The sequence below is a fragment of the Terrapene carolina genome, unplaced genomic scaffold (genome assembly GCF_002925995.2).
Source record: "Terrapene carolina triunguis isolate 2854851 unplaced genomic scaffold, T_m_triunguis-2.0 Scaffold96, whole genome shotgun sequence".
NCBI classification, from domain to species: domain Eukaryota; kingdom Metazoa; phylum Chordata; order Testudines; family Emydidae; genus Terrapene; species Terrapene triunguis.
Window position 1 is genome coordinate 59,162,314 of NW_020664447.1, and position 25,740 is coordinate 59,188,053.

The 25,740-nt window shown below is 37.8% G+C and overlaps 1 protein-coding gene across 1 annotated transcript in view; it reads right to left on the bottom strand.

The window, feature by feature from the left end:
• Positions 1 to 1,639: 1,639 nt before the first annotated feature.
• SEC23A (Sec23 homolog A, coat complex II component) overlaps positions 1,640 to 25,740 on the bottom strand; it is a 45,020-nt gene continuing 20,919 nt past the window's right edge. Inside the window, exons 10-20 of the mRNA XM_024195972.3 lie at positions 25,503 to 25,626; positions 20,735 to 20,815; positions 19,550 to 19,639; positions 15,359 to 15,465; positions 14,114 to 14,267; positions 12,927 to 13,004; positions 11,697 to 11,858; positions 9,547 to 9,633; positions 7,886 to 8,041; positions 7,249 to 7,314; positions 1,640 to 3,139 (exon numbers count right to left, since the gene is read on the bottom strand). Coding sequence (XP_024051740.1) covers positions 3,050 to 3,139; positions 7,249 to 7,314; positions 7,886 to 8,041; positions 9,547 to 9,633; positions 11,697 to 11,858; positions 12,927 to 13,004; positions 14,114 to 14,267; positions 15,359 to 15,465; positions 19,550 to 19,639; positions 20,735 to 20,815; positions 25,503 to 25,626 — 1,195 coding nt within the window. The 3' untranslated portion in view covers positions 1,640 to 3,049. The remainder of the gene's footprint in view (positions 3,140 to 7,248; positions 7,315 to 7,885; positions 8,042 to 9,546; positions 9,634 to 11,696; positions 11,859 to 12,926; positions 13,005 to 14,113; positions 14,268 to 15,358; positions 15,466 to 19,549; positions 19,640 to 20,734; positions 20,816 to 25,502; positions 25,627 to 25,740) is intronic.

The window sequence follows — 25,740 nt, forward strand, 5'->3', positions numbered from 1 at the left end:
CAGATCATACCTAAAACCTACTCATAAATCAGAAAATGTCTAGAAAGACGCGATTAGGTTTATTTCTGATTGGCTTGTGGACTCCTCTGTGCTAACCCCAAATGCTTTTTGTTTTGCTTGTAACCTTTAAACTGGACCTCAAGAAGGTTATTCTTGATATTTAATTTTTGTAAGTGGGTTTTTTTTAATCTAGCAAAAGCCTAAATTCCAGATGTATTTTCTTTCTTTTTATTTTTAATAAAATTCACCTTTTTTAAGAACAGGATTGGATTTGGGTGTCCTAAGAGGTTTGTGCATATGTTGTTTAATTAGCTAGGGGCAACAGCTGATTTCCTTTGTTTTCTTTCTCAGCTCTTCCCCGGTGGGGGGGGGGTGTGAAAGGGCTTGAGGGTACTCCACAGGAAGGAATTCCCAAGTGCGCCTTCCTGGGTTCCAAGGGGTTTTGCATTTGGGTGGTGGCAGCATCTACCCATCCAAGGTCAGAGAGAAGCTGTAACCTTGGGAGTTTAATACAAGCCTGGAGTGACCAGTATTAATTTTTAGAATCCTTGCAGGCCCCCACCTTCTGCACTCGAAGTGCCATAGTGGGGAATCAGCCTTGACAGTGTCTTAGATGACCCATTCAAGCAAGAGGAAGTTGTCACCCCTCCCTAGTCAGCTGGCAAGGTAGCACAAGGTTCTATTGTCTATCTTACCACTTAAAGATAGAAAAGAAACCGAACAACGACACAGGAGTTTGCCCTGCCTGTGAACAGAAATAAAGGGCTGTTTTCAGTATAACAAAGTGTAGGGAAAGGTACTCTGGATCCATTCACTGAGGAAAATCCCTTGCAAAAGGAGGTGCTTTCATGAACATTTGGATCCTGGTTCTTGAGAAGACAGCCACCTCTGCAAGACTGAACTTTGAGGGGGAAATCTATGTTCTTAGATAGGAAAGGTAACTATTGATAAGTGTGGACCAGATTTGCATTTTATGATTTTGTTTTTTATTGTAACCACTTGTTTCCACCATTCTCTCTTGTTCCTAGTTAAATCTTTATCCTTTCCTAAATAAAATTTTTGTTTTTAATGCTTACAAGGTTGACAAGAGAATTAGTTTAAGGTAGAACTGGTAAACTGTGGCAAGCTGAACCTTTAGGTGCAAAGGAACTAGAAATTCTGTGAGTAACCAGTGTCAGGGCCTGGATATCACAGGGGAACAATTCAAAGGGATTCGGGGATTGGGGTGCACCTATCGTTAACTTGCAAGGCAAAGGAAGGGCTGGCGTAGCCCAGATGAGAGTGCTTGAGTGACTGAAGAGCAGGCAGTGTCAGGAAACTGACACCCAGCTACCACAAGGAAGACACCCTTTTGCTGGAGGCAGGAATAAGAAGTTCATTCAGTCCTGGGTACCCTGAGAACTGTCACAATTCATGCTACCTAAATAGTCAGTGATTTGAGCCCTTTCTGTATTTCTAGAAACTAGGCTGAAAGTTTGATGGCTACAGTAGCAAAATTATACAATTGTGTAAATATACAAAATATGGGACGTTATTATGACTTTCATTATCTCCATCTTTAGTACCACATCTGCTTTCAGACAAAACAGTTTATCAGATGCAAATATACTCTACCAACAGTTAAGTAAATACAAAACAGTGAGAGAAAAGGTATGCTTTATTTGAGCTTCTTTTGGTCTGGATATAATCTCATTTAGAAAAAAGAAAATTAAGGAAATAAAACTAAGCTATTGATTTCATCAAGTTTTACAGAATTTACAGACAAACAGGAGAAAACTCATGCCTATCTCACGAGCATATAACTGGATTTCTAGGGCAAAATTATCTCTCTTCCTTCAGTCATTGCACAACATGTTCTTATTATCCACTACCAAATTTTACATTTTTGCTTGTCAAAATAGCATCAGCAATGTAAACATCTGTTCCATATGTAAACTTTAAACAGTAAATGTGAACACATTAATTTACAAAAAAAATCAAGAACAGAGTATCACCAAATTTATTACAATTATGGCATATAATGCATAATACTGTTTCAACAAAAATTTGCAACCTACTGAATTTATAACAAAAAGGAAGCAGAAACAAAAAAGCATATGTGTAGTGCCACACAACAGAGTAATATTATTATAAGGCTATAACAAAAAAATCTATGTATCCTAGGGAAAAAGTATATTTTACTGGCTAAGACAAATCAAGACTACATTTCTAATCACTTCACAACTGTAGTGTAGGGTTTTTCTTAGAACAATCTAAAATGTATCAGATATTATTCTCCTTTGCCTTGAGTATATTAATGTACGTTAGTGTTTGATAGTACTAACTATAATAGGGTTCAATTATTGGCAGAGATTCAACATGTGGATTGTCAGGTTTACACTTTGGACAAGAACTGATTTTTTTAAATTGTGCTCAAATTCTTTAAAAGGAAAGGAGGGAAACAATCTGTTACCAAAAAAAGCAAAGGTAAAAAATAAACATAAAAAAAGTCAATACTTGAAAGAGAATTTTTTTTTCTGAATAATCACCACACAAACACAACTGATTATTGAAGAAATTAAACGCTCTATAGACTAAGTCAGAAAGAGTGAGTTTATGTTATTTATTTTATATGCTTTTTCTGTATCTTTGTTTGCTTTTTGTTCAAAATTAGTAAAGAGAAATAGTCACAAGGCAATCTAGAAAACCCAGTGCCACTACAGATTTCCTTTGTAATGTTTAACATGTCTTTGTAGTGCAAGGCAGAGTCACATTCTCAACCATTTAAAAAAATATCACATTTCAAAGTTATCATCAATGGTCTAAAAATAATATATATATAAATCATCACGGTAACCAAAAAGACTTTTTTCTTTTTCCTCTGATTATATTTCATTAAGACATTTGCTGTTAACAAATGCTTTCTTGAAAACTACACCACTTTGAAATCTAGTTAGGCAGCTTGTGCACATCACAGCATTCTGTTTGCAGACACATTGAAAAAGATAAAGGAAAAAGAAAGCTGAAATACAGTTCAGCTTGTCAATGTCTGTAATGTGTTGCATCATTTTTAGGCAGCACTGGAGACGGCAAGTTTCTTCAGATGATCCATAAAGACTTGCAAGCTGACATCATCAGTCAGAATGGGTGCTCCAGACTCCTCCAAGAGAAAGTAAAAACAAGGAGAATTCATTAGATTATATTAATTATGAAGCAAGTGTAGTTGGAAAAAAACAACTTTTAATGCACAGTATGTTCTGTAAAATAATCATTTAATATTTTAAAAAGGACTCTACAAACATCATTTTGACAAAAATGCAAGACTGTAGGTTTACATACGTTTAATATATTTGCATAAATTCAAGTATAAACCATCACAACTATATTCCTTCCCATCTTAAACAGATTCTGCAACAAGACAATGTGGGGAGATAATTAAATGCATTTGTGGGAAGCCTAAAGTTTTACATAGTTGACAAATATTGAATACACATTTTATAGAGAAAATAAATAAAAAGTCATGCCATATTTCCTACACTGTTCCTATCTTAGTGCACTAAATAAGAAAAAATAGAAAGACAGAGGAATGCCTGTTACTACCACCACTAAATTAACTATCATTTAACACACACACCCAAAATATCAATGGGAAACACAAGATCGCAAAGTGCCCAGGGCCTGATCCAACGCCCTCTGAAGTCAAGGGGTATGTCTACACACTGGCGTTCATGTAGCTCCAACGTATAGATATAGCTAGCTTGGGTACTGAAGCAGTGAAGCCCGGGCAGCACAAGCTTCCATATGAGTAATACATTCCAGGCGGGCTAGTACAGTCCATGCTGAAGCCCGAGCTGCCATGTCTTCATTGCACCAGTACCCAAGCCAGCTCGGGTATGTCAAGATAAGCTGTAATTACACCCCAGGATTCCACTATAGACATACCCAAATGGAGAAGTCTTTCCATAGACTTCAATGCATGCTGGCTCAGAGCTAAACGACAGTTCCATTCTGTGGTTCTTAAAACTGGTAATGATATCGAAAGGTCATACACTGCAGAGTCAGGGGTCAAAAAGATGCCGTCTCCCCATTTTTTTTTCTTTGCTCTCTGACCTCAGGGAACAACTTGAAGAAATCCAAGAAGCTCCCTATGAAGTGCTCATGGCAAAATACAAGCTTTAAGAGGATGAAATGAAAAAATTGAGTGTGGATATTAAAGAGACATATTTGCTTGGACTCACTTGGGAGAGAGCCTTAGATAGCTAAGAAGTCAAGGAAACAGACAGTAAATTTTCAACATTTTAGCGTGAGTGCTATTTTTAAAAACACATACAAGTGGTTCTCTGATTTCATATCAGATCAGCCCATACTAAACAATGAGCCCAGCATTAGAAAAAAATTGGCAAATTACTCAAGTTTCCAGGTAAAAAGGCCAAAACCTGTAGTACATAAAGAAAAACAACAGACTTGGCAGCCCTGCAAACATTATGTAATTAAAGCTCACAAGACCTCTTTTAAGGTCCGTGTCATTATCCGCATTTTACAGAGGAGCAGGAGGAGCACCCCATAAACACCAGCAAATCTGCCTCATTTTCTTCCATCAACTCCCTCCTTAAAACCCTCCTTTGCTGTGATGACTACAAAAAACTTGACAATGGTTAGGCTGTGGTTGTGCTGAGACCACCGTCTCTCATGCTGACCTATACTGTCTTCGTGTACTCCCACATCTATCTATCTGTCCAACTATTACACTTTTTCTTACAAACTGTAAGCTCTTTGAAGCAGGGACCATCTTTTTGTTCTGTGTTTGCACAGTGCCTAGCACAGTGGTGTCCTAGTCCAAGGCTGTGGCCCCTAGGCACTACAGAAATGCAAATAATAATACAGATAAAGAAAACAGACAGAGCACAGAGGTTAAGGGCCACATTTTTAAAAATGCTCACTATTTTGGGGTACCTGTCTTTGCATGCCCACCTTGACACAACTAAGACTTCATTTCAGAGACATCCATAACTCCAACTAAAGTCAGTGAGCTGAATGGGTGTTCATGACACTTTTCATGAACAGGAAACACGTGTCTAAATTAGGGCACTCAAAATTAATAGACTGTTTTTAGAACTGGCCGAAGCCGCAAAGTGATCAGTGGCAGAGTCGGGTTTAGTAGTTTAGTCTGAATTCGCCTCTCCTTGTGCAAGGAGCAGTAACAGGATTATAAATAGACTGTAATCGAGGAGTCAGAGTGTGACTCACCACTCCACAATTTTTACATTGGAAGAGAGCTCGACATCACCTAATAATTCACCACCAATGTAGCTGAAGACCATCTAGAGAGTAGTTCAGTAAACAACAAATCGAACACTTTGTCTACTGAGAATTCTGGGCTCTGTAGTTTACCAGTGAGAAAACTAGCAAGATTTCACTGTATGAAACTGAGAAGTACATGAAAATTAGCTTTGTTTTTGCACAGACCGCACAAAGATATAATTTCTATTCATTTAAAAACCTAGCACTGCAGCATGCAAGCATATACAAAATTTAAATTTAACACAGGCAGATATATTGATGCCAAGAAGTTTGGAATTAGTAGAGACTTAAAACATTGTAAACAGCTTTTTCTCTTAAAAACTGTAAAATGCCCAGTCACCACCAAAGAAAAAGTACAGTTGAAAGTAGTGACAAGCACAGCTAGATATTATCTTGTATCAAGTTCAAATTAAATTATTACAATAGTTTAAAGAGTAATTTGAAGATGTACTTTCAAGTAAATACAATGAAACTCTCTATTGAAATTTAATTTTTTTTCTTCTGAATATGTTTTAAATACAGTAAATGCACATACAGGGCCAAAGTTTGAAAAATCTTCACTTACCATATGATATTAAAGGGTAAACTATATGACTCATTGCCTCCTGAAACACGGTTTCAATGGTGTGCAGGTGCCCTCTTCAGGGCAATGTGGAGTATCAAATTTTATTGGTGATTTTCACCAATTCAGACATCAGCCAGAATTACATGAAACAACCCAAATAACTCAGGGAAAGGTTAAGAGCAAAATTAGTTAAGTTTAAAATTTAGTTTAAAATTGCAAAAAATGGCATATATCATGTGATAAATGGACTACTTTATTTGGTTGAAGTCTGTTTGCACAAGCTACTGAAAGCTAACCTTGCAGGAGTTCATGCAGAAATTATATAATACAGTGCCAATGGAAATGTACTTTGCAGCTGAGTCTCTGTCAATAACATTGGTAGGGGAAGCTTGCCTTTTCCTTTCTAAATAAAGAAGAGTCTAATTTGTCCAGCCTGACATACAGTTACTTAGTTTTCAAATTGGGTCAAAGTTTTGTTTTGGTTACATTATAAATTTAACGACATATCAAAATATTTCTCCAATGTTTTGGACTGAATATGCCCATCATCAGACTACTTGGCAAAAGCTTCCACTGTTTTGGTATCAACAACAGAAGTGTGTACAAACCTAATGTCAGTACATTTTTATTTGACAATGCCACTAACTTGGCATTTATGCACAGTTATATTTCTTTTCCTGTTATGAAGTTCAAAGCTGGAAGGGAGGATAGGAGATTGGGATGCAGAGCTGTTATGGCTGCAACAGAGTCAGGAAAGTGAATTGCTGTAGGTAGCCCTACTTCCTGAATTTCTGTATATTTAATAAGCTTTCTTCCTGGAGATAGGACTTGAAAAGCTAATTTTCCTGGTTACTCAATGGCAGCCTGGACCAGGGGAAAGCTAGGTATCAATAAAATACTGGTGCACTGCCCCGCCCTTGTTAAACCTTAATCTCAGAGTCTATCAGTTTGTAGGACAGTTTTCTGGCACTTTTTGGTGATCAATTCCTGAACTATATAGCTGAGATGAACAACAGATTTTCTGGATGCAAAAAAATTCTTTGCCCACGGATTAGTGCCCTCTCATCAAATTCTTTACAGTGAAAAGAATTTGAAGACAGTCTCTGATTTGGGAAGACATCTCAACTCAAGCCTAAGAGACGTTTCCAAGCAGCAAACTGGACCAATTTTTTTCAGGGGAAATAAAGCAGCAATGATGCATCTTCTCTTTAATCTTGGTAGTTTTAAGTGGCAGCCAGGAATACTGTATTTTTTCTCATTTTGTATTAACTGTGGCTATTACTGCCAGTATGCAGCTAATATTTCATTGTGTCTAAAGCTGGGAAACTGAAGATAGAAAAAAAATATTCCTTCAAGCATATTCACCAATGAAATAAGCTTAGCACAATGTTTTGTATCCTTACCTGTCCCCAGGCATACATGTTGTTGTGAGTCTGAGAGGGATTGACTTTAGAAAGCAGGAAGCGGGCCTTTGAAAACATAAACCAAAGGGGAAATAAATCACTACATTTAAAACAAAAGAAATCTTATAGCCACAGAATTTAGCCTTATCTGAAGCAAAACATGCATGGTTGTCATTTTCTTAGTATTTTCTTTTTGGTAAAGTTAAGTTTTTGCAGGGAAAAGTGAGTAAGCTCTAAGTGACGGTAAATGTGAATCAAAATGTAAAGATCCCTGGATTCCATAGGTACAACACACAAATAATCTGAGATGTTGACAACTTTTCAAAGTTGTGGAAAATTTAATTAAAAAAAAAAACCCTAGTAAAATAAATGTAAATAATAGAATACTAAGAAATGTTTCAAAATCCAAAAACTAATGCAAGAATAATAGTGTCTAAAAAAGGGACTCAAACATTAAGTAACAAGTTACTTCTACATACTTATTTCTGTCAGAATTTCAACCTCCTAATTGCTAAGTCACCATTTATATATCTATCCACTAAATTTGTTTTAATAATTAAATGAACACTTATAATATCTTTAATTTAGACATTAATAATACCTCATTTCTTAAACCTATGTACACAGTTCATCGTACCTGGCTTCCTCCATGCTCTGTATCAATGTACCGGGGCATTGGGAATCTGGAATGGAGAATTTCCTGGGCATCATCTGTTGGAGCTTGTAAAAGATGGCGGAAATTTTCATATTCTGGCATGTCTTGGTAGCCTGACTTGCGCCACTGAGCTATGGTCTAGAGAATAAAAAGTTTAAAAAGCATATCATCATCATCATTTGTATTATCATAGTGCCTGGGATCCCCAGTCATGGACCAGGACACTATTGTGCAAGGTGCTGTACAAACACAGAACAAAAAGACAGTCATCCATTTTCACAATACAGTTGATATAAATAGGACTTTCAGAGGGGAATGTTCCAATGCTCACCTCTACTCCACCATTCTTGTCCTCTTGCTAGACTTTGCTCCCTCCAACTATTAATACCTATTAACTTATAAAATTGACTGTCTAAACACAAGATCTAACAATATGTGTATGTAACAAAAGCAGGTAATATAATCTTTTACTTGTGTAGCCACTGTCCTTGCCCATACTTTTCCCCACCTTTGTCTGTCAGGCAGAGGTGAAAGTAAGCCAGTACACCATGCCGGAATGGACTGGCTTCTCTGGCGGTGATTTAAAGGGCCCAGGGCTCCAGCCGCTGCGGGGAGCCCCGGGCCCTTTAAATCACCGCCGGAACTCTGGCAGCCGGGCTTGGGCGGGGATTTAAAGGTCTCGAAGCTCCAGCCCCTGCGGGGAGGCCCGGGCCCTCTAAAGGGCCGCCCGAGCCCCGCTGCCAGAGCGCCGGCGGGGATTTAAAGGGCCCGGGGCTCCCCGCAGCGGCCGGAGCCCCGGGCCCTTTAAATCACCGCCGGAGCCCTGCCGCCGCTACCCCAGCCCGAGCCCTGCCGCCCCGGGATAGTGGTGGCAGGGCTCCCGCAGTGATTTTAAGGGCCTGGAGCTCCGCGGTGGCGGGAGCCCCGGGCCCTTTAATTCACCCATGTGCCCTGGGGCTCCCAGCCACCCCTGCAGCTGGTAGCTCCGGAGTGATTTAAAGGCCATGGGGCTCCCAGCCACAGCCAGAGCCCCAGGGCCTTTAAATCTTGAAAGGCCCCGCCTCTTCCGATTGAGGCCCCGCCTCTTCCAGTTGAGGCCATGCCCTGCTCAGGACTCCGGCGTACCGGTAAGTCCTTTAAGTTACTTTCATCCCTGCTGTCAGACTTAGCTGTGCTAAATTATAAACTTGACAGATCAGGGACCAATCTTATTTCCTGTAAAATTTCATGCACACCTAAGGCACAGAAGAAATAAATATTAATAGGAATAATGTATCCACAAGTACAAAAAAAACCATTTTGCTGTTCTACATAAAAATTTAGCATGCTCATATCATGTAGGACAAGTTTTAGCTTGAGGTGTGTGGAAGAAAATAAACCTTAGCGCCCCCTTGAAAAACAGCATTTATAGCGGAAATAGCAAATAATACCAGGTGCCACTATATTAAATCACATTGGGCCATAATCCTCCAAACATTTATATACATGTTTAATTTTATGCATGCAAGTAGTTCTATCGGGTTCTACTCATATACACACTGTCGAAGTACTGTAGTAAATGCTTGCAGAATTAGAGCCTTAGTTTGGTAACAGAACATTTCTACAATGAGCAGGATGTATACATAAGAATGCCTGGATCTTACCTCTCCATGATAAATAAGGATCTGGAAAAAGGTGTCCATAAGAAGAATGCGATCTGGCAAAATGCTGCTGCTATCAAGAAGAACAGGCTAAGATAAAGGGGAAAAAATTCAGTTGAATATGCAGAACAGAGTAATCCAAGTATTTTACAAGCCTCTTTGAATAGATCACCAAGCAATGCTTTTCTTTAGACTGCTTGATTCCAAATACACAATATTTCATGAACACGTCATGTAAAAAAGTAAATACAGAAGTCAAGAGCTGGGAGAATTCTTTCATCACTGTGCCTTTGCCTTCTCTTTCAAACACCTCCATTTTATCAATACCATGTCACCAGGCACAACGACAGCAATTCCGGGCCCTAGGGTAGAACAGTCAATGGGCACCCTAGAAAGGGATGGCTGAGGTTTGATTCGTGCAGGGTGCGCTGGAGCCGAGCCCCACGCTGCTGCTGGCCCGGCATTGCCACATGGGCGCAGAGCTACCACGTGCAGCGGCTGGTATACACACGCACAAGCCGCGGACGCGGTCTGCCTCACATTTGGGCAGTGCTGCGCCTGCGCTGTTGCAGCCCAGCGAGCTGCTGGCTGTGCTGCTGGGCACACTCTTCCAGCACAGCCACGGCTTCCACATGCCCGCCCGGCTGCCTTCACCGCCGCCAGTACTACCCCACATGCCTAGGAGCCCTGCGGCCCACCCGAGCAATTTAAAAAAGCCCGGGGCTCCCGGCCACCTCCGCTACCTGAGCGCCTGGGCAATTGCCCCCTTCTCCCCCGCCCCGTCGGTGGGCCTGCATGTCACTACTTTAAAGATGCTTCAATGTTTAAAGAAACAGTAGTCATCCTAGAATATATTTTCCTTACAGCCTTACCTTTGCAACTAGATAATACTACTATAGTATTGTCTGTGCTGCCCTATCCTCTGTAGATTGAATACCTAAGCCTATATGGATTCTGAGGTACCATTACTTAAAAAGGCAACTGGAAGGCTTTTAAGGTGGCCACTGTATGTTGGTGTCATGTGAGGTAACAGGATACATCATGATAGCGATACCTAAAAGAATTGAATTTACAAAAAAAATGACAAAGAAAATTGTGGCTAGACTGATGTCATTTTGTAGTACGGAGATCTATCCACTGAGAAAGCATGAAGCCATTATAACTTCAATGAAAAGACAGGGCCAAATTCACTGCTGGCATACATGGGTGCAACTTCATTGACTTCAGTGGAATTGTTTCACACACTAAGACTGAATTTGACTCAGAATTCTTCTAGATTACTAGCTTTCTCGAGCAGAGACTGTCTTGTATCTTATCTGTTCCAAATACACACATGCACCAAATAATTTATTAAAATCATCCAAGTATTATTCTCTATGTACAAAAGTTGTTTTAAAATGTGTGCAGAAAGGTTTGTGTTTCATTTGACTATTACTGTAGCTTCTGGTAAATCTATTTAAAAATGGAATGCAGGGCACTCAGGATATGGGATCTGTTAATAGTTTGGGACTAATAAGTACTAAAGCTTTGGAAACTCGCCTACATTATATCTAAACTAGCCAGAATTCTTGGGTTTGCAAAACTGGTTACAATGTAACCAATAGGATTGCAATACGGGCTAATTAACTATAGTCAACTGTATGACAATGGAAGGGGTCAATTCTGGGTGAGATATGTGGTGGGACTATGACATCACCTTTCATAAACAGCCTTGAAACTTTGTTTTTCCTAGTAATTGTGTAAAATCCTTCACACCTATTAAAAAGTAAAACCTAGTGTTAAAAATAGGTTTACACCATGGGGAAAATCCTGATGTCATTGGAATCAAAGGCAAAACTCCCATTTGACTTGAAAGGGGCCAGAATTTCATCCCATGTGTCTTGGTTTGGAATGCCATCATACAAAAAAGTGAGTTATGCTCTCAAGGCTATTGTGCAACAATCAGATCTCATTGTTCACATAACTGCCTTGCTCACAATTTTCTGTTTTATATAAAATATATTACACACACACACACACTTACTTACACTTTCACAGGCAATGATGCATAAGGTTGTTTTAATACGTACATAAATATCTGCAACACGGCCATGAATACAAAATCCCACATCTACTGCACTTCTGCCCTATAGTTGAATTAAACATTGTCATACCTCTGGAGGTCCACTGAAAGAGTAGGCATAGAGGATTGGTTGAATCATGATAAGTGACTGGGTTAGATCTTGACGCATGAAATGATGTCGATAGTATGAACTCTCATCGGGGCTGTTGTTAAAGACTTGCAAGAAAGGGGATCTCCTTAAGTGAAACATAAACTGCAAAACAAAAAGTCCAACAGGGTTGGACAAATAAAGTTGGAAAAAATCTGTTTCCAATAAAATTATCACACTACTAGGTAGTGCAACATTAGAAATGTACCACTCACAAAACTGCTTTCAAATAATTTAACATTGCACTTCTCTATGAAAATAAAGTAAGGTCACTCTCAAAATGGGTAGGCACTAAAAGGAGAGTTTAACATCTCTTCTCTCCCCTATATTTATACCTAAAACAGAATATTCTGTACTGTTATAATCTTTACTAAAATAGCATGTGTAAATTAACTGTACAGTTTTTAGGAGTTAGTGTACTATGTTTTAAACACAGAAACTGGGCAAAGAGCAGTTTTACTATGAGAAGGAATACAATTATTATCAACTGCAAATTTGGACCTTTTAAAAGTTTGGACCTGGAAAGCCTAAACCCTTTTATTGCTGCACCAATCTTTCTTCAGTGCAGCCAGTTTACACTGAAGGTGCTTTGAGGTCAATGGAAAATCCAGATGCAACAGGGTTTAACAGTGCTCTGGAAATGGTTATTTACTAAATGCACAATTCCTTTTAAGCTCAACTGCATTAAACTAACAAAACGTCAGTGAAGTGTTTCCTCTCATCAATTTATTATTTTTAAGTAGTACATGAAAGACATCACCAGAGCAATCCTGTATAGCATGAAATTTAAAATATTTGTGAATTTCTTTTTTTAATAGCTGTCCCCAAAATCTATTTAATATTATTATTTGTATTACGATAGTACATAGAGGCCTCATCTAAGAACAGTCCTCCATTATGCTAGGCACTGTATAAACACATTATAAGAAACAGTCCCTGCCCGGAGGAGCCCTAAACAGACAAGAAGAAAGAGAGTGGGAAGGGAAAGAGAGGCACAGAAAGGTGAACTGACTTGCCCAAGGTCACACAGCAAGTTAGTGGCTGAGCTGGGAAGAGAACCCAGGTCTTCTGATTCAGTCCCAATCCAATGTCCTATCCCCTCCACTGCCTTCTAAATCCATGCTTTTCCCCTAATTATTTACTCTTTACCTTTAACACCTTCTTTCTACTCACCTGTGGATAAAGTGAGAAGGTTTCTGAAAATCTGAAGGAGCTTGGATCATCTTTGTGATATTCTCCAAATTTCTGACACTGAAGGAAAAGAAAAATGAATCTAAATTAGTATGGCAGCTTTGTTTATGCCACTATTCTATTTTCAAATATTTCATTTTATAATCAATATTTTTTCCTTCCCCAAGTTTCCTTTTCTGTACAAACGTGGTCCAGGATGAAACATGATACAAATGCTCTTCTTGGCAAGTAATAATTTCCTTCCATATTGGGTTGTGGAGTTGTTTTTTTAAATCCCCAAAGAGGAATTACAAAATTAAATGTTCCCAGAAAAAAATCATTACGACAGTTGTAAATAATTATAACCTACATGTGGGAGGCAAACTTAATAGAACACTGAATAAAGTACTAGCTGAAAAAATTTTACCCACCTCCAGTCATAGTACAGTAAGACTGACATTACTAACAGACAGCTTAGAAAATTACCACAAATTTTAACTTTGGCAAAGGACTTCTCTAAGGATGCATTTATTTGGTGCTTGCATAAGGAGTTAAGTGAAGCTAGAAATAGCTTTTTGCAACTATCTAGATGTAGTTTAACTAGTATACAGGCATTTAGACAATCCATAAGAAACCAGTTGGGAGGAGGGAGGCGAAAGAGGGGGAGTTTCAGCCACTGAAGATACAGAATGTATTTAAGCATATACACTTCTCAATATACTCCCCAAGTGTAATCAATTTCTTTTCATGTCTTATGTGTCCATCCTAACTGTGGTAAGCTACACTTCAACTTTCTCGGTTGCAAAATTAGGCTGAAATGCATACTTTTCTTCTTTCTCTCCACCCCCACCCAGCTTGACATTTCTACTCCCCAGAGCTAGATCTTTAATCTTATTTTAAACTTCTTGATACTTGGCTGCTTCAGAGCAGTGACTCTGTGCTGAGAGTTGAACACATACTATCTAAAAATCTAACTATACGATACTAACTAAAATCATAACTACTTTAATTATTTAAATAGGAAATCTTCGTTAGCGATGCATTCTTGGTGGTGGTGGTGGTGGTGGTGATAAAGTATTCAGTCTCTCTGTATATAGTATTTACAGATTGCCACTGGACATATGAATTACTTAACAATGTAAACTTGGAGAGAAAAAGCTGATTTCACACTTTTAGTATGGTCTTCTTACCAGTCGTATCAGCTGTCTGTCCAGCCACCTAAGTACATCAGGTCCTTCTTCTGTCTCTGCCCTATAAACTGCCAATCTGGCCATAAGAATGGCAGCTGCCTCTTGGTCAAAAGAAGCAGCGATGTTTTGGATCTGTGTCTGAGCATCTGCCCAGCTGTAAAAGAAAAACAATCATTTTACCATATCTAAAAGAAAAACATCCAGACTCAGGATATTCTATTAAAATTAAGGCAGATAGCCTAGCTGTAGCAATTTCAGAACAGACAAGCCCATGTTGGAATTCCAAGATCTTAGTTCGGGTGGACTCTTTACTTCCCAATTGCCCCTTCTCTTTTCAGAATTCTCCTAATTTTGAATCAAAATGCAGCTCCACCCACAAAAACATAATGTAATGTCACTATTATTATAAGGCATTTACATCAAAAATGCTGAATTATGAAAGGAAGGTTATAGAAAATGTTAAATTGAAAATTAATCACACATTCTGATTCCTAAAATAATAAATTTCCTTGTGCCCCTCATTCTGGGTGTTTGTGTCATTCTGTGCCCTAATTTTGGGCCCTTGCAGATTGTGAGGAATGAGTGTACTGTATGCATACAATGTCTGTTCTACTGAGTACTGAGAAGATGTTAATTAAATATAATGTAATAAGTGTAAGTCAACCTGGGACTCATGCTAACAGTGACTGCCAACACCTCCTTTGATAAGGAGAATCTACCACCAAATTAAGCATGCAATAATCTGCCCAATACTAAAGAAAACATCACTCAGTGTTGCAAACTGCCTTCTTAATGTCTAACCTCCATTTTCTAAGCAAACTACTTGCGACGCTAATTGAGCCTATGAAACTGCAGGTGAGGGTTTTGGTGGTGGAGGAGCAACTGTATATAACGACCTTCTGATAGATCTAACATTCATAGATTTTTAGATCAGAAGGGACCATTATGATCATCTAGTCTGACCACCTGCAAAACACAGGCCATAGAATTTCACCCAGAGATTCTTGCTTCATCTACAAGGATTTGGGTCATTTCCATTCAGCCCTGCAACTTCTTGGAAATCGGATGCTTTATAGCTCTTCATCCAGAAGACATACATAGTGTCAGAGGCACAGTCCCATCATTGCCATGTGCACTGTACATCCAAAAGCACTCAATTGGTTAAATAACTGAATAATTCTATTTGAAATGCAACAGATGTGTATCACACCATTGCTAAATTAATTCATCACAATTAAAGCTTACTTTCTGGCAACTGTGGTTACTCTGATACGTCTCTGTCCACTTGAATGCTGGTACTGAGTCACAAACTGGATTGCACCACGTCCACCTTGAGGAATTGGAGCATTGTGCTGTGTTTAAAAAAAAAATTAACAAAATCTCACTAAGATTCTGTAGTATAATCATCATATTAGGATTCCTATCACTGCCAAAATCCATTCTGAAATTAGAAATTATATGAAAGAAGCTACTTTAATAAATCTAATATGCTCAGCAAATGTCTAATGGATAAAAAATGTAAGCCAGTAAACTCTCTGTCAATCTTGAGCTATAGATTTAAGTCCAAAATTTGTCTAACTTTAAAATTACAGTCATCTAATGGACAAAGTCCTACATTACCAAAAATCATCATGCCAGCTGCAAGGTTTTAAAGAGACACTGTTGATTTGAAAAATCCAATTTCGGTATAATTGTTTTTTAACCTACCAATAACACCCAAGATTACTATAATGGAAAGGCGTTAGAGAAAAAGCAATATGCTTTTTTTCCTTTTTGTATACTTGATAGCTTTTGGTGTGTAGTGATAGGATTAGTTCACTTCACCTAAGTTAGGTGCGAGCTGGGAAAAAGATCTGGAAAGAGGATGTATTGTCAACTCATGATTTTATTGCAAGTGTCACAATACTGGGTGGTTTTACTTAAAGTCACAGGTTCCAGGTTTGTGTGATTACATGAAAGTCTCAGCTATCATTAGAAAAAAAAGGTTCTAAACCTCATGTGTACTGTGAAATGCTTAAAAAATGTGACCCAATTGCACCGTAAAGGCTCAAAAACCAAATGGCAAACTCAAAGAACCCAAAACATTTTTTAATTCATAATTTTTAGCTACTCTCATGATTTTTGGGGATATGGCTTATAATTTTGTTTTTTAACATTTGGAGTTGGCAATAGTGAAGACTTCCTCCTTAATTTCCTGAGAGGAAACTATTGTAAAATATATAAGTTCAATATTATTTTGAAACTAGTTAAACTACCCAAATATTTGCATTCCTGAAAGATATAAGGAAGTAACTTTAGTGTTGTTTGTAAATGTTACCATTGTAAAGCACAATATGGTGAATCAATGTCTGATACGAGTAATTTCTTAACAGTACTGTATTCTCTACGTTAAGGGTTTATTGCTTTAAAAAAGAGTTAAAGCAATTCTATTTTTAAAGATTAAAAACAACTGATAAAAAAAACAACAAACGATGTACAATTATTTGTCATTGTCCCTTAAACCAGAAGTAGTGAAAATGCTGAACAATAATTTACAGCACAGTGTCATAGAAACTGGAATTCTGATGCAAACTGAAATTTCAAAGCCCAGATTAGTAGAGTCACAGTACAGTATATAACTGAGTGATATACAGATTTCTGTAAGCTCAAAAGCTTGTCTCTCACCAACAGAAATTGATCCAATAAAAGATATTACCTCTCCCACCTTGTCTCTCTAATATCCTGGGACCAATACAGCAACAACAACGCTGCATATAACTGGTTAAGTGTGACTCTTATACCTTTGAAACAAGTATCCATCACTTCAGTTTTCAAAATATGCCTGACATTAAGTGGATGCTGAGAAGTGTTAGTTTATTAAATCATCATTTTACACACTCTTCTGCGTAAGGTTGACTTTTAAAACTATGTTAGCAATTGTTAAATCGCAAAACAATAGATATGATTTACAAAAGATTATATACAAGCACGTACAGAATGATCACTGGCTAATGCTGATTTTATGTTCACTTTTCCCCATATCACAGTATCTTCTGGTATGCTAAACTCCTTATTGTTTCTATGAAACTTTTTGTGACAATCATATTTCAGTAGAAAAGGAATGCAGTACGATCAGTGCTGCAAACATCTGGGTTAAATCTATGTTTCAACTCAACTGTACAAAAGAACATAGCATACCAGATATTAATTTATACAGCTTAAACAACATGAAATGGGGGAAATACACTGAAAACACCATACTCCGCAACTGAAGGGGAAAAATAGCAGTTTGCCTTTTTCTACAAACGAGGATTTCTCAAATGAACTGCAGTAAAAACCTAACAGAAATAGAAGTAAACCATAAATAGAAGACTACCTTGTTAAATGTAAGTGAAGCATACGATACACCTCTAACATACTATAAATTTCTTGGGGGTGGCTGTCTAGTGAAAATTCACAAAGAGGAAGGCAAATTATATCTAATTCACCTTAATGAAGGCTGATATCATCCTAATTTTAAAAACAGAGGCTTAACATTGTATTTATGTGACACCTTTCATGTTGAAGGATCCCCAGAGTGCTTTACCAACTATACATGAATCATTTCACCTACCACTGAAATGCAGCAAAAAATGAGGTATAATGATGAAGCTGTTCAATAGGAAAAGCAATATTACACAACAGTTTCGACAAGAAGGGAAGAATAATGTATCCAATTGCAAATGTAGGGAGAGTAAGTGGGTAGAATGTAGTTATTCTAATAATTATGTAGGACATTGGCACTTTTTGCAAGAGTGTAAAAAAATTTAGCTCCACAGGAACTTTAATAAGTAAATTTAAAGTAAATGTAAATCATCAATCACTGAGCCGGTCGCTTTTCAATTTTTATTTCACAAAAGCTGTCTGTCATATCTATTCTTCCAATGCTTATAACCACTTACTGAATCTAAAAGATTTTCATACCTTCTCATTTGAATTAATCTTAGCTTTAAAAATGAGGATTGCTACAAGTCTTGCTCAGAACTTATTTTGCATCTCTGTTCTCTCCTACTATATCTAGGTGCAAGATACAGATTGTCATGTTTGAAATCTTTGCCACAATGGCTTGAAGAAACAGCCTCCTCCCTCTTCAGAGATGAACGGAATAAAACTTATGTTTTCTTCAAGTGTCGAGCATTTCCAATTAATCCATAACCCTTCCAATAATTAGCAATTTAAATATGCTTCAGGAATAACAAATGTAGATTTTCAAAACCCCTATCTAGACTGAAAGAATAACCAGCAGTTTGATAGTAGAATTTCATACAAAGGACCACATTTTCAAAGTTATGTGGGGGCAGCCATTTGTGTACATCTAATTTACACATGTAAATCAGATGTTTGCTCATGCAGATAGCAAGTAATTGGCCAAGTATGTACATAAATCCCTGATTTATATGCATACATCAAGTATTTGTTTATGTTAGGCACGTACAAATGGATGTGCACAATTGGAGGTGCCTACATTTTATGGTCTGATCTATAACATTCAATTTGACAACCAAAACAATCCATATTTTAAAACAGAAATACACTATAGAAAAATACATTCAGTTACTACTAAAGAACTACATTATTTTCCAAACTCTCAACATCTATTTGGTAATGCAGAGCTATTACAATTGCTGTTTGTTACATACGGGTATTTTGAGTCAATATTACTAAGGATTTTAAAGAGAACATTGTACTTTTGCCTATTAAAAGAAATAAGGAATTATTTCTTCTCTCTCTTCTCAGGAGGTACAGAATAGATTTATCTGCAAATTGAAATAAGTCTTTATTCATCTGGAACAGAGCCCTTTGCCTTCACCTAAAGAGAAAGACTTAAACCTAAAATATCAGCAATTTATTCCAGGAAGTACCACTCTGGTTTCTGTTCAAACATGTACTGGAAAATCAAAACCTGGAACTGCTGAATTCAATCCAACAATGCATATTAAAGAATGTTTACAATAGTCTGAAAACTTGCTAAAATATTTATAAAGATCAGAGATTTGTTTGGTTGGTTTTGGTGTTTTGTTTTGTTTTTATTTTTGCTTTGTTTTGGGTTTTTTTACTAATTTGAAGAAAAATGCACAACAATGTAAAGCTGCATATTCATATATCTGGTTAGAAGCAATGTACAATCCAATTTTTCCTCCAACTACAGTATACCAATTCTTCTCTCATCACCAGATTATCTGTTTATTGAAGCTTAAATGGCAGCATTTACAATTATCTAGGTTTTTTATATATATATTAAAAAGTAAACATTTTACAGCTAATAAACGCTTATTTAAAAACTTGACTGAGGATGGTAATAGACTGTGTGGGAATGGTTGAGGGAGTAGTAAAAATAAAATACAGTATTCAAGATTTACATAAAAATAAAACTACTGTGTTTTGAGTTTAATACAAGTGGAGTGAAACTTCTCTTACCTGATTGACCACCTCAAAATACAGCGCAAGTGTTGTATTGGGATTAAGGCCACAGATCTTCCATTGACACGTACCTCCTGTTCCTATCTCCTGTAAATACATTATATAGAATAATTTTTAAAACAGGAATATCTTGTTGTTGTTCACTAATATACTTATAGAGCTATTAAAAATGCTGCCCTTCTTGCCACTGATCACTACAGGCCACTGTTTCCACTATTTCCTCTCTGTTATGGATCCTCAAGGCTCCCTCTGCTGGCTTCTAGAGGCAGAGAGGCTGCCAACATGAGCAGCAGCTGCAGGCCAGTTCCCTCAGAAAGAGCAGAGGAACAGGCACCAGTTGGGGGCAGAAGAAATCAAAACAACTCCACAGGGAAGGCAATAAGGGACACTCCCAAGATGGCACAGAGAGAGTATGGAAGGATAGACATCACAGGAAGGGAATGGAAAGGGGAAGAGAAGGTGGTATCCCTCCATCACAAAGGTGGCAGCAGGAAAGTCAGATGGAGGTAACAGGCTACTAAACTTCCTCTAAGAAAGAGGCCAGAGGTATAACTGTATGGGCACAAGGTTGGCTTAAGAGAGAGATGGTGATTGTGCAAGGGAGGTTCTTGGGGCTAGAGAGAAGCTACCTCTGGGTCAAATAAACTCCTACATACTGGATACTTATCAAACTTCCTAAATGTTGAATTCCCCGTCACTGGTTTAATACTTATTTTTGCTATATTTGTAGTTGGGCTCTGCATGTTTTTGTGTGATTTTACATTATATCATATTGATAGAATATCACATATTGATGCAACATCATGATACAACATAAATGGGTCACAGGATGTAGGGCTTCATGGAACTGTGGTCTTATAAGAGAGCAGAGAACACAGTGAAACAACTACCTCATTGTTGGTGTCCATCCAAAAAGACATCCAATATATTTCAAAAAACCTAACCACCTAAATTCACCAGACTCTGTATATAGCCCTCTGATGACTGAGGGCCTTGAGGTGTGAGTCAGGAGCATATCAGAAAAAACTGTTCATGAACAAATTTTAAAATGCTGATAATGATTTGTACAGGGGTTTTGATCCAACAATTAAGTACCAGTACATTCCTCTACAAATCCAGAAAACCTAGGTCTTATTTTCTAGCCATTCAAAATTGCACCCACTTACAACAAACGTAACTTACATTTTCTGACACACAAGGTCCTTTGGAATTGAGAGAGACACAGGGTCCAATAGCTCCTGAAATCTTGATTTCTCTTGAGGTCTTTATATTTAAAAGAAAAACAGGTCACATATTGAGCTATGCTTACTCATACATTCAACACTGATAAAATAACATTTATTTTTCTTTTAACCAGGCATTCAGTGTTTCATCCACACCTTTAGAAGAGGTTATAAATACATAGGATGTTCAGTATATTTATAGTTCTTTCAGCAAACAAAGCCAACTGCTGTTGCAAACATGCCTAAGTCTAAAGAGTGAACTCTGCTACATGTGTAGTTTTCTAAGTCTGAAATTGTATTGTTTATTAATTATAACATATAAAGAACACCTGCTACTACTTAGACCTCTGAGTGCCCCAGAAAGCATATTATAAGTGATGTCTACATCATACAACTAAAGGCATTTTCTACTGAAGATACAATTGTTAAAATATTCATGAGATGAGGCTCAGATGAGGGGCTGTGGGATGGGCCATATGATTGTACAAATATCATATTAAATTAATATTCTGTATTGGTGTCCTGAAAGAGTTGGGTTTCCCTATTTATCCTTGCCAGTTTCTTCAGCCAAATTCAGAGCTATGTACGTACAAAACTAGAAGGCCAGATCATTACTTCCAGTAATAAAATCCTCTTGAGGGGAGCTTTGGGAAAGGAAATACCCATGAGCAGGCCCTCTCAGAAGTCCAGAGAGGCCCGGGCCACTTCCAGCTTTTGAGGTCCCTAGCCATAATAAAAATAAAAAATGACGACACATGAAAACAAAATAAGGCATCAAAAAAAGAGTGAGACATAATTTGAATATTTTTTATTTAACAAATGCTTTTCTAGCCTTTTTCTGTGCAAATGCACTAATTATTGAGGGAAAAAATCTAGCTTTTGTGCAATGTCACAGTTGATATTAAGCATAGAGCCCATTCAAACGCTCTTGTCCCATAGTTGAATGGTGATAGTTCTTTACCTGCTTCAACATGTTGAAGGTGTGTTCACCTGAAGCCACTGATGCAGGCGAACTGACAAAAATACGCAATGCAATTGTGATATTAGGAAACATCCCAGAGAGTCCAAGTTCAAGTATTTCTTGAAGCAATTCCTTTGACTTGCAATCCAATTTAAAGTTCGTGGAATATATTCATTTGAGGAAGATGACCTCGTCAATGAGATCTTTTGAGATTTCTTTGTTGTGCTGTTGCTGAAATTGTTCAGCTGCAAAAAGTAGATCTTCATTACTCAGTCTGTTGAACTGCCAAAGAAACCCAAAAAGGGTACAAATTAGTCACTGTGACTCAAATCAACGTGTAAGACCTGATTGAATAGAGTCGATGGTGACAAGGAAGACGTTGACCCTATAATGCTGCTCGACATCGGATTCAGTAGGTAAATTGCAATTGGTGGAGAACTCAGATGAAATGCCAATATTCTGTGCTACTAATTTGGACTCAGTCAGGATCACATCCCATTGTTCACAAATCTGTTGAATGTCATTGAGAAGACTTTCAATGTTATCCCTCTCAACATCAAGTGAGCATTGCATGCTTCAATTACCAGATTAGTTTGGTGGATCATTGTAAGTAGCTTCATCCACAAAGATGACATCAGAATGCATTAAAATTTAGATATGTGCTTCTGAATAGACTGAAGTTCAGTTCGAGCCTGAGAAGTGAGATTGAGGGATTCAAGCTCATTTAAAGTCTTTCTCACTGAATTCAAATGCTGCGCAACTGGTTGACAACCGTCAATCCGGGCAGACCATCTAGTTTTGGACATCCCATGCAGTGAAACAGGAAGATATTGCTTCAGAATTTCCCACCTTTGTGGACTGCTCCTGAAGAGATTGTACATTTGCTGAACAGTTCCAAAGTAAGTAATTGCCTCCTTGCATGATTCAGCACAGTCAACACCTACAAGGTTTAGTGTGTGGTTTCCACAACTGGGGAAAATATAGTTTGAATTATGCTCAAGCAGAACTGCTTGTACACCTTTGTACTTCCCAGCCATATTAGATCCATTGTCATAGGCTTGACCAATGCAGACTTGAAAATCTAACTTAAAACCTTCTAGAATTGCTAGTACTCGAGCAGCAATTTCTTTTCCAGTTTTTCTTGTGAAATTATCAAACAAAATAAACCTTTCTTCAATTGAAAATTTTGAGCTATCTACAATCTTAACATATTGAATAACCATAGTAGTCTGTTCCTTGTGAGAACAATCTGCAATGGAATCAACAATTCAAAAATATTTGGCATTTCGAATCTCATCAAGAATTGTTGTTTGTATGGATGACCCACATAGCTCAATAAACTCGTTTGGTATGCGTGTGGAGAGATAATGGACTTGTATGCGCTTTTGACTCTCTTGCGATTCTCGAACACGTTTTACGTACTCTGATAAAAGTGGGTCATATTTGCTGAGGAGCTCAACTATGCCTAGAAAGTTTCCATTTGCATGATCACCAATACTGGAACCAAAGAAAGCCAATCGCCGCTCAGAAAGAAAAAGGATGACATTCAGGATGTGCTCAAGAAGTTCTTTCCAGTTATTAGTTTCTGTAGAGAGTTCAGTCAAGAGTAAATTCTCAACTGAACCTTCAGCTGATTCTGCCCGACTGGCTGATTTCCATGTAACATAGTTTTCTTTGTGTGACGTTGAATTCTCATGTGATGGTATTCAGTCTTTCAACTTCCTCCAACCTCTGTTGATGCTCCATCCTGATTGATCAGAGAGAACTAATGCATTTGCAGCACTTTTGTTCAAAATGAAGCGGGGTGCACAGTACAGAGATTGTTTTTCTGTATTCCAGCATAACAAGTCTCTTGTGCACGTCTCACCATTTGGAAGAGTTTTTGTCAGCAGACGAGTAGGGAAAGCATGATTACCATCATCTTGTGGAATGTTACTTGGAATTTCAAAACAACTAATTTGAAGAAAAGATTGCATTTGGGCAGCATTGCTCTTGTCAATAATTCTAATGTCAGTCACAGTCAAACCTGTAGTACTCATGAATTGCTCTTGCTGCGTAAGATCTACATCTTCCTGTTGCTGTTGAGTTTCTTGATCGTACACAGGATCTTCTTCTGCATCTGTTACTGCTGGCACATCTCCTTCTTGAATCTGGGCCTATAGACTACGAAAGCCAATGATGAGCTACCAAGCTAGGGCTCAACCAACCAGTCACATCTTTTAGCTACCATATGAAGATAATAATGAGGAATTCTCACACATAAATAATGCCTTAGTCAACTATAAAACTATAAAAACACTGAAGTGTAACAACTGTCTACTTTTCAACACGCACTTGATCCAGCACCAGCCACTAGTCATGGTTTGTTTATATAATCAGCTGATCTGAGAGGACATGTTCATCACGGTCTAATATTGTGCCATCAGAACTGATATATTATTATATTGATAATATATTATATTTTATTAATATTTATTGATAATATATTATACCTATATTGTATTATATTTTTATTAATATTTATGAACATTTTAACTCTTTAATATGACAATCTATATCAGTTAACAAAAAAAGTATGTCTTTTACCAAATCACTTCTCTTATTTGCTTAAATTTGCAGATCTAAGCTGAGAGTGTGTGTCACATTTTGGTCCGATAGCGATGCACATAAAAACAAGTTGCGAAACTTATCAAATGCCAAAAAATTAACACGTGTCTAAATTTGAGGCCCCCTTTGAGCTTGAGACCCAGGCCAAATGGCCCTCCTGGTCCCCCCTCTCATTGGCCCCGCCCATGACAACCCCACCATTTTCCTGATGGGGCAGGTTCCCCCCCATGGAAAAAGCCCTGGGACCCCACAACTGACCCTCGAGGATCTGTGGGAGGCCAGCATGCATCTATAATGATGGCCCTTGCACCTCCACACCAACTCTGGGCCCTGGCAGGACACCTCTGTTGAAGACATGCTACAAGGGACTCTCCCTAGTCACAGTTGCTCCCAGGTTTCTGAGCCATACATACAAGAGGGGACAAACAAGCACTGAAAGGTACCAAACAATCATCTGGCCTTTGAATTCCCACTACAGCAGACCACACTAGTTTTCACATTAGTTAAAATTTGCTTCACGCTTCCTCACATTAGCGTACCTAGTATTTTATTTTGTTTCCTCTGTTATATAACAAAATCTCTCAGGACATTTATCCATGTATATATCTGAATTTAGGATACAGACTCTACTTTCCATTGGATCCTAGCCTCTACTGTACAGGTGCAATAGTGGGAAGAAGGTTGGGAAGAAAGAATATAGAAAGCCTCTTATCCCAGTGCTAGCAACAGAAAAGGATCTCTCCTTAATGATCAAAATGTGCTAGGAGGGCTAACTACCATGCCTGCTCACACACTGTAGCCCCCAAGGAGGCATGTTGTGCTGGAAATGCGTAGCCTCAGCTGACTAGCATGTAAGTGGGATTAAGGATTGTTTTGCCCAAATAAGAGAAACAGGATCCCAAACACTCTTGCCTCAAGACCTTATTTTTATGGTAAAGTAATAAATCCCTAAAAATAAAGGTTTAAAATGAAAGGTTACAGAACCACTACTACAAGCAATGCAAATACATCACTAGAATTGATTTGTTAGAACTTCTGAATTTCTAACATGTGCATGAGTTTAAGTCTGACCACATCTGCAGTGGTACCTACGGGGAAATGGAAGGAGAGAATACATCACCAGACCCTAATAATATTCATATTAAGTTTTGACTCTTACCTTTATTTCTAAAGTGCCACCAAATCCCATTTTAAATTGCCCTTGCATATCTTTGGTAAATACTCTCTGAAAGGTTTGTTTGAATAAGGATGTATTGAAAGAGTCTCCCATTACCATGTAGCCTCTGGATGAAAGACCAAAAAAAAATACCAAGATAAAACACACAGAAACACAACTAGAAAGCATCTGGACTACTTATTATGCATTCATTTAGCAAACATGATATACTTAACTTACC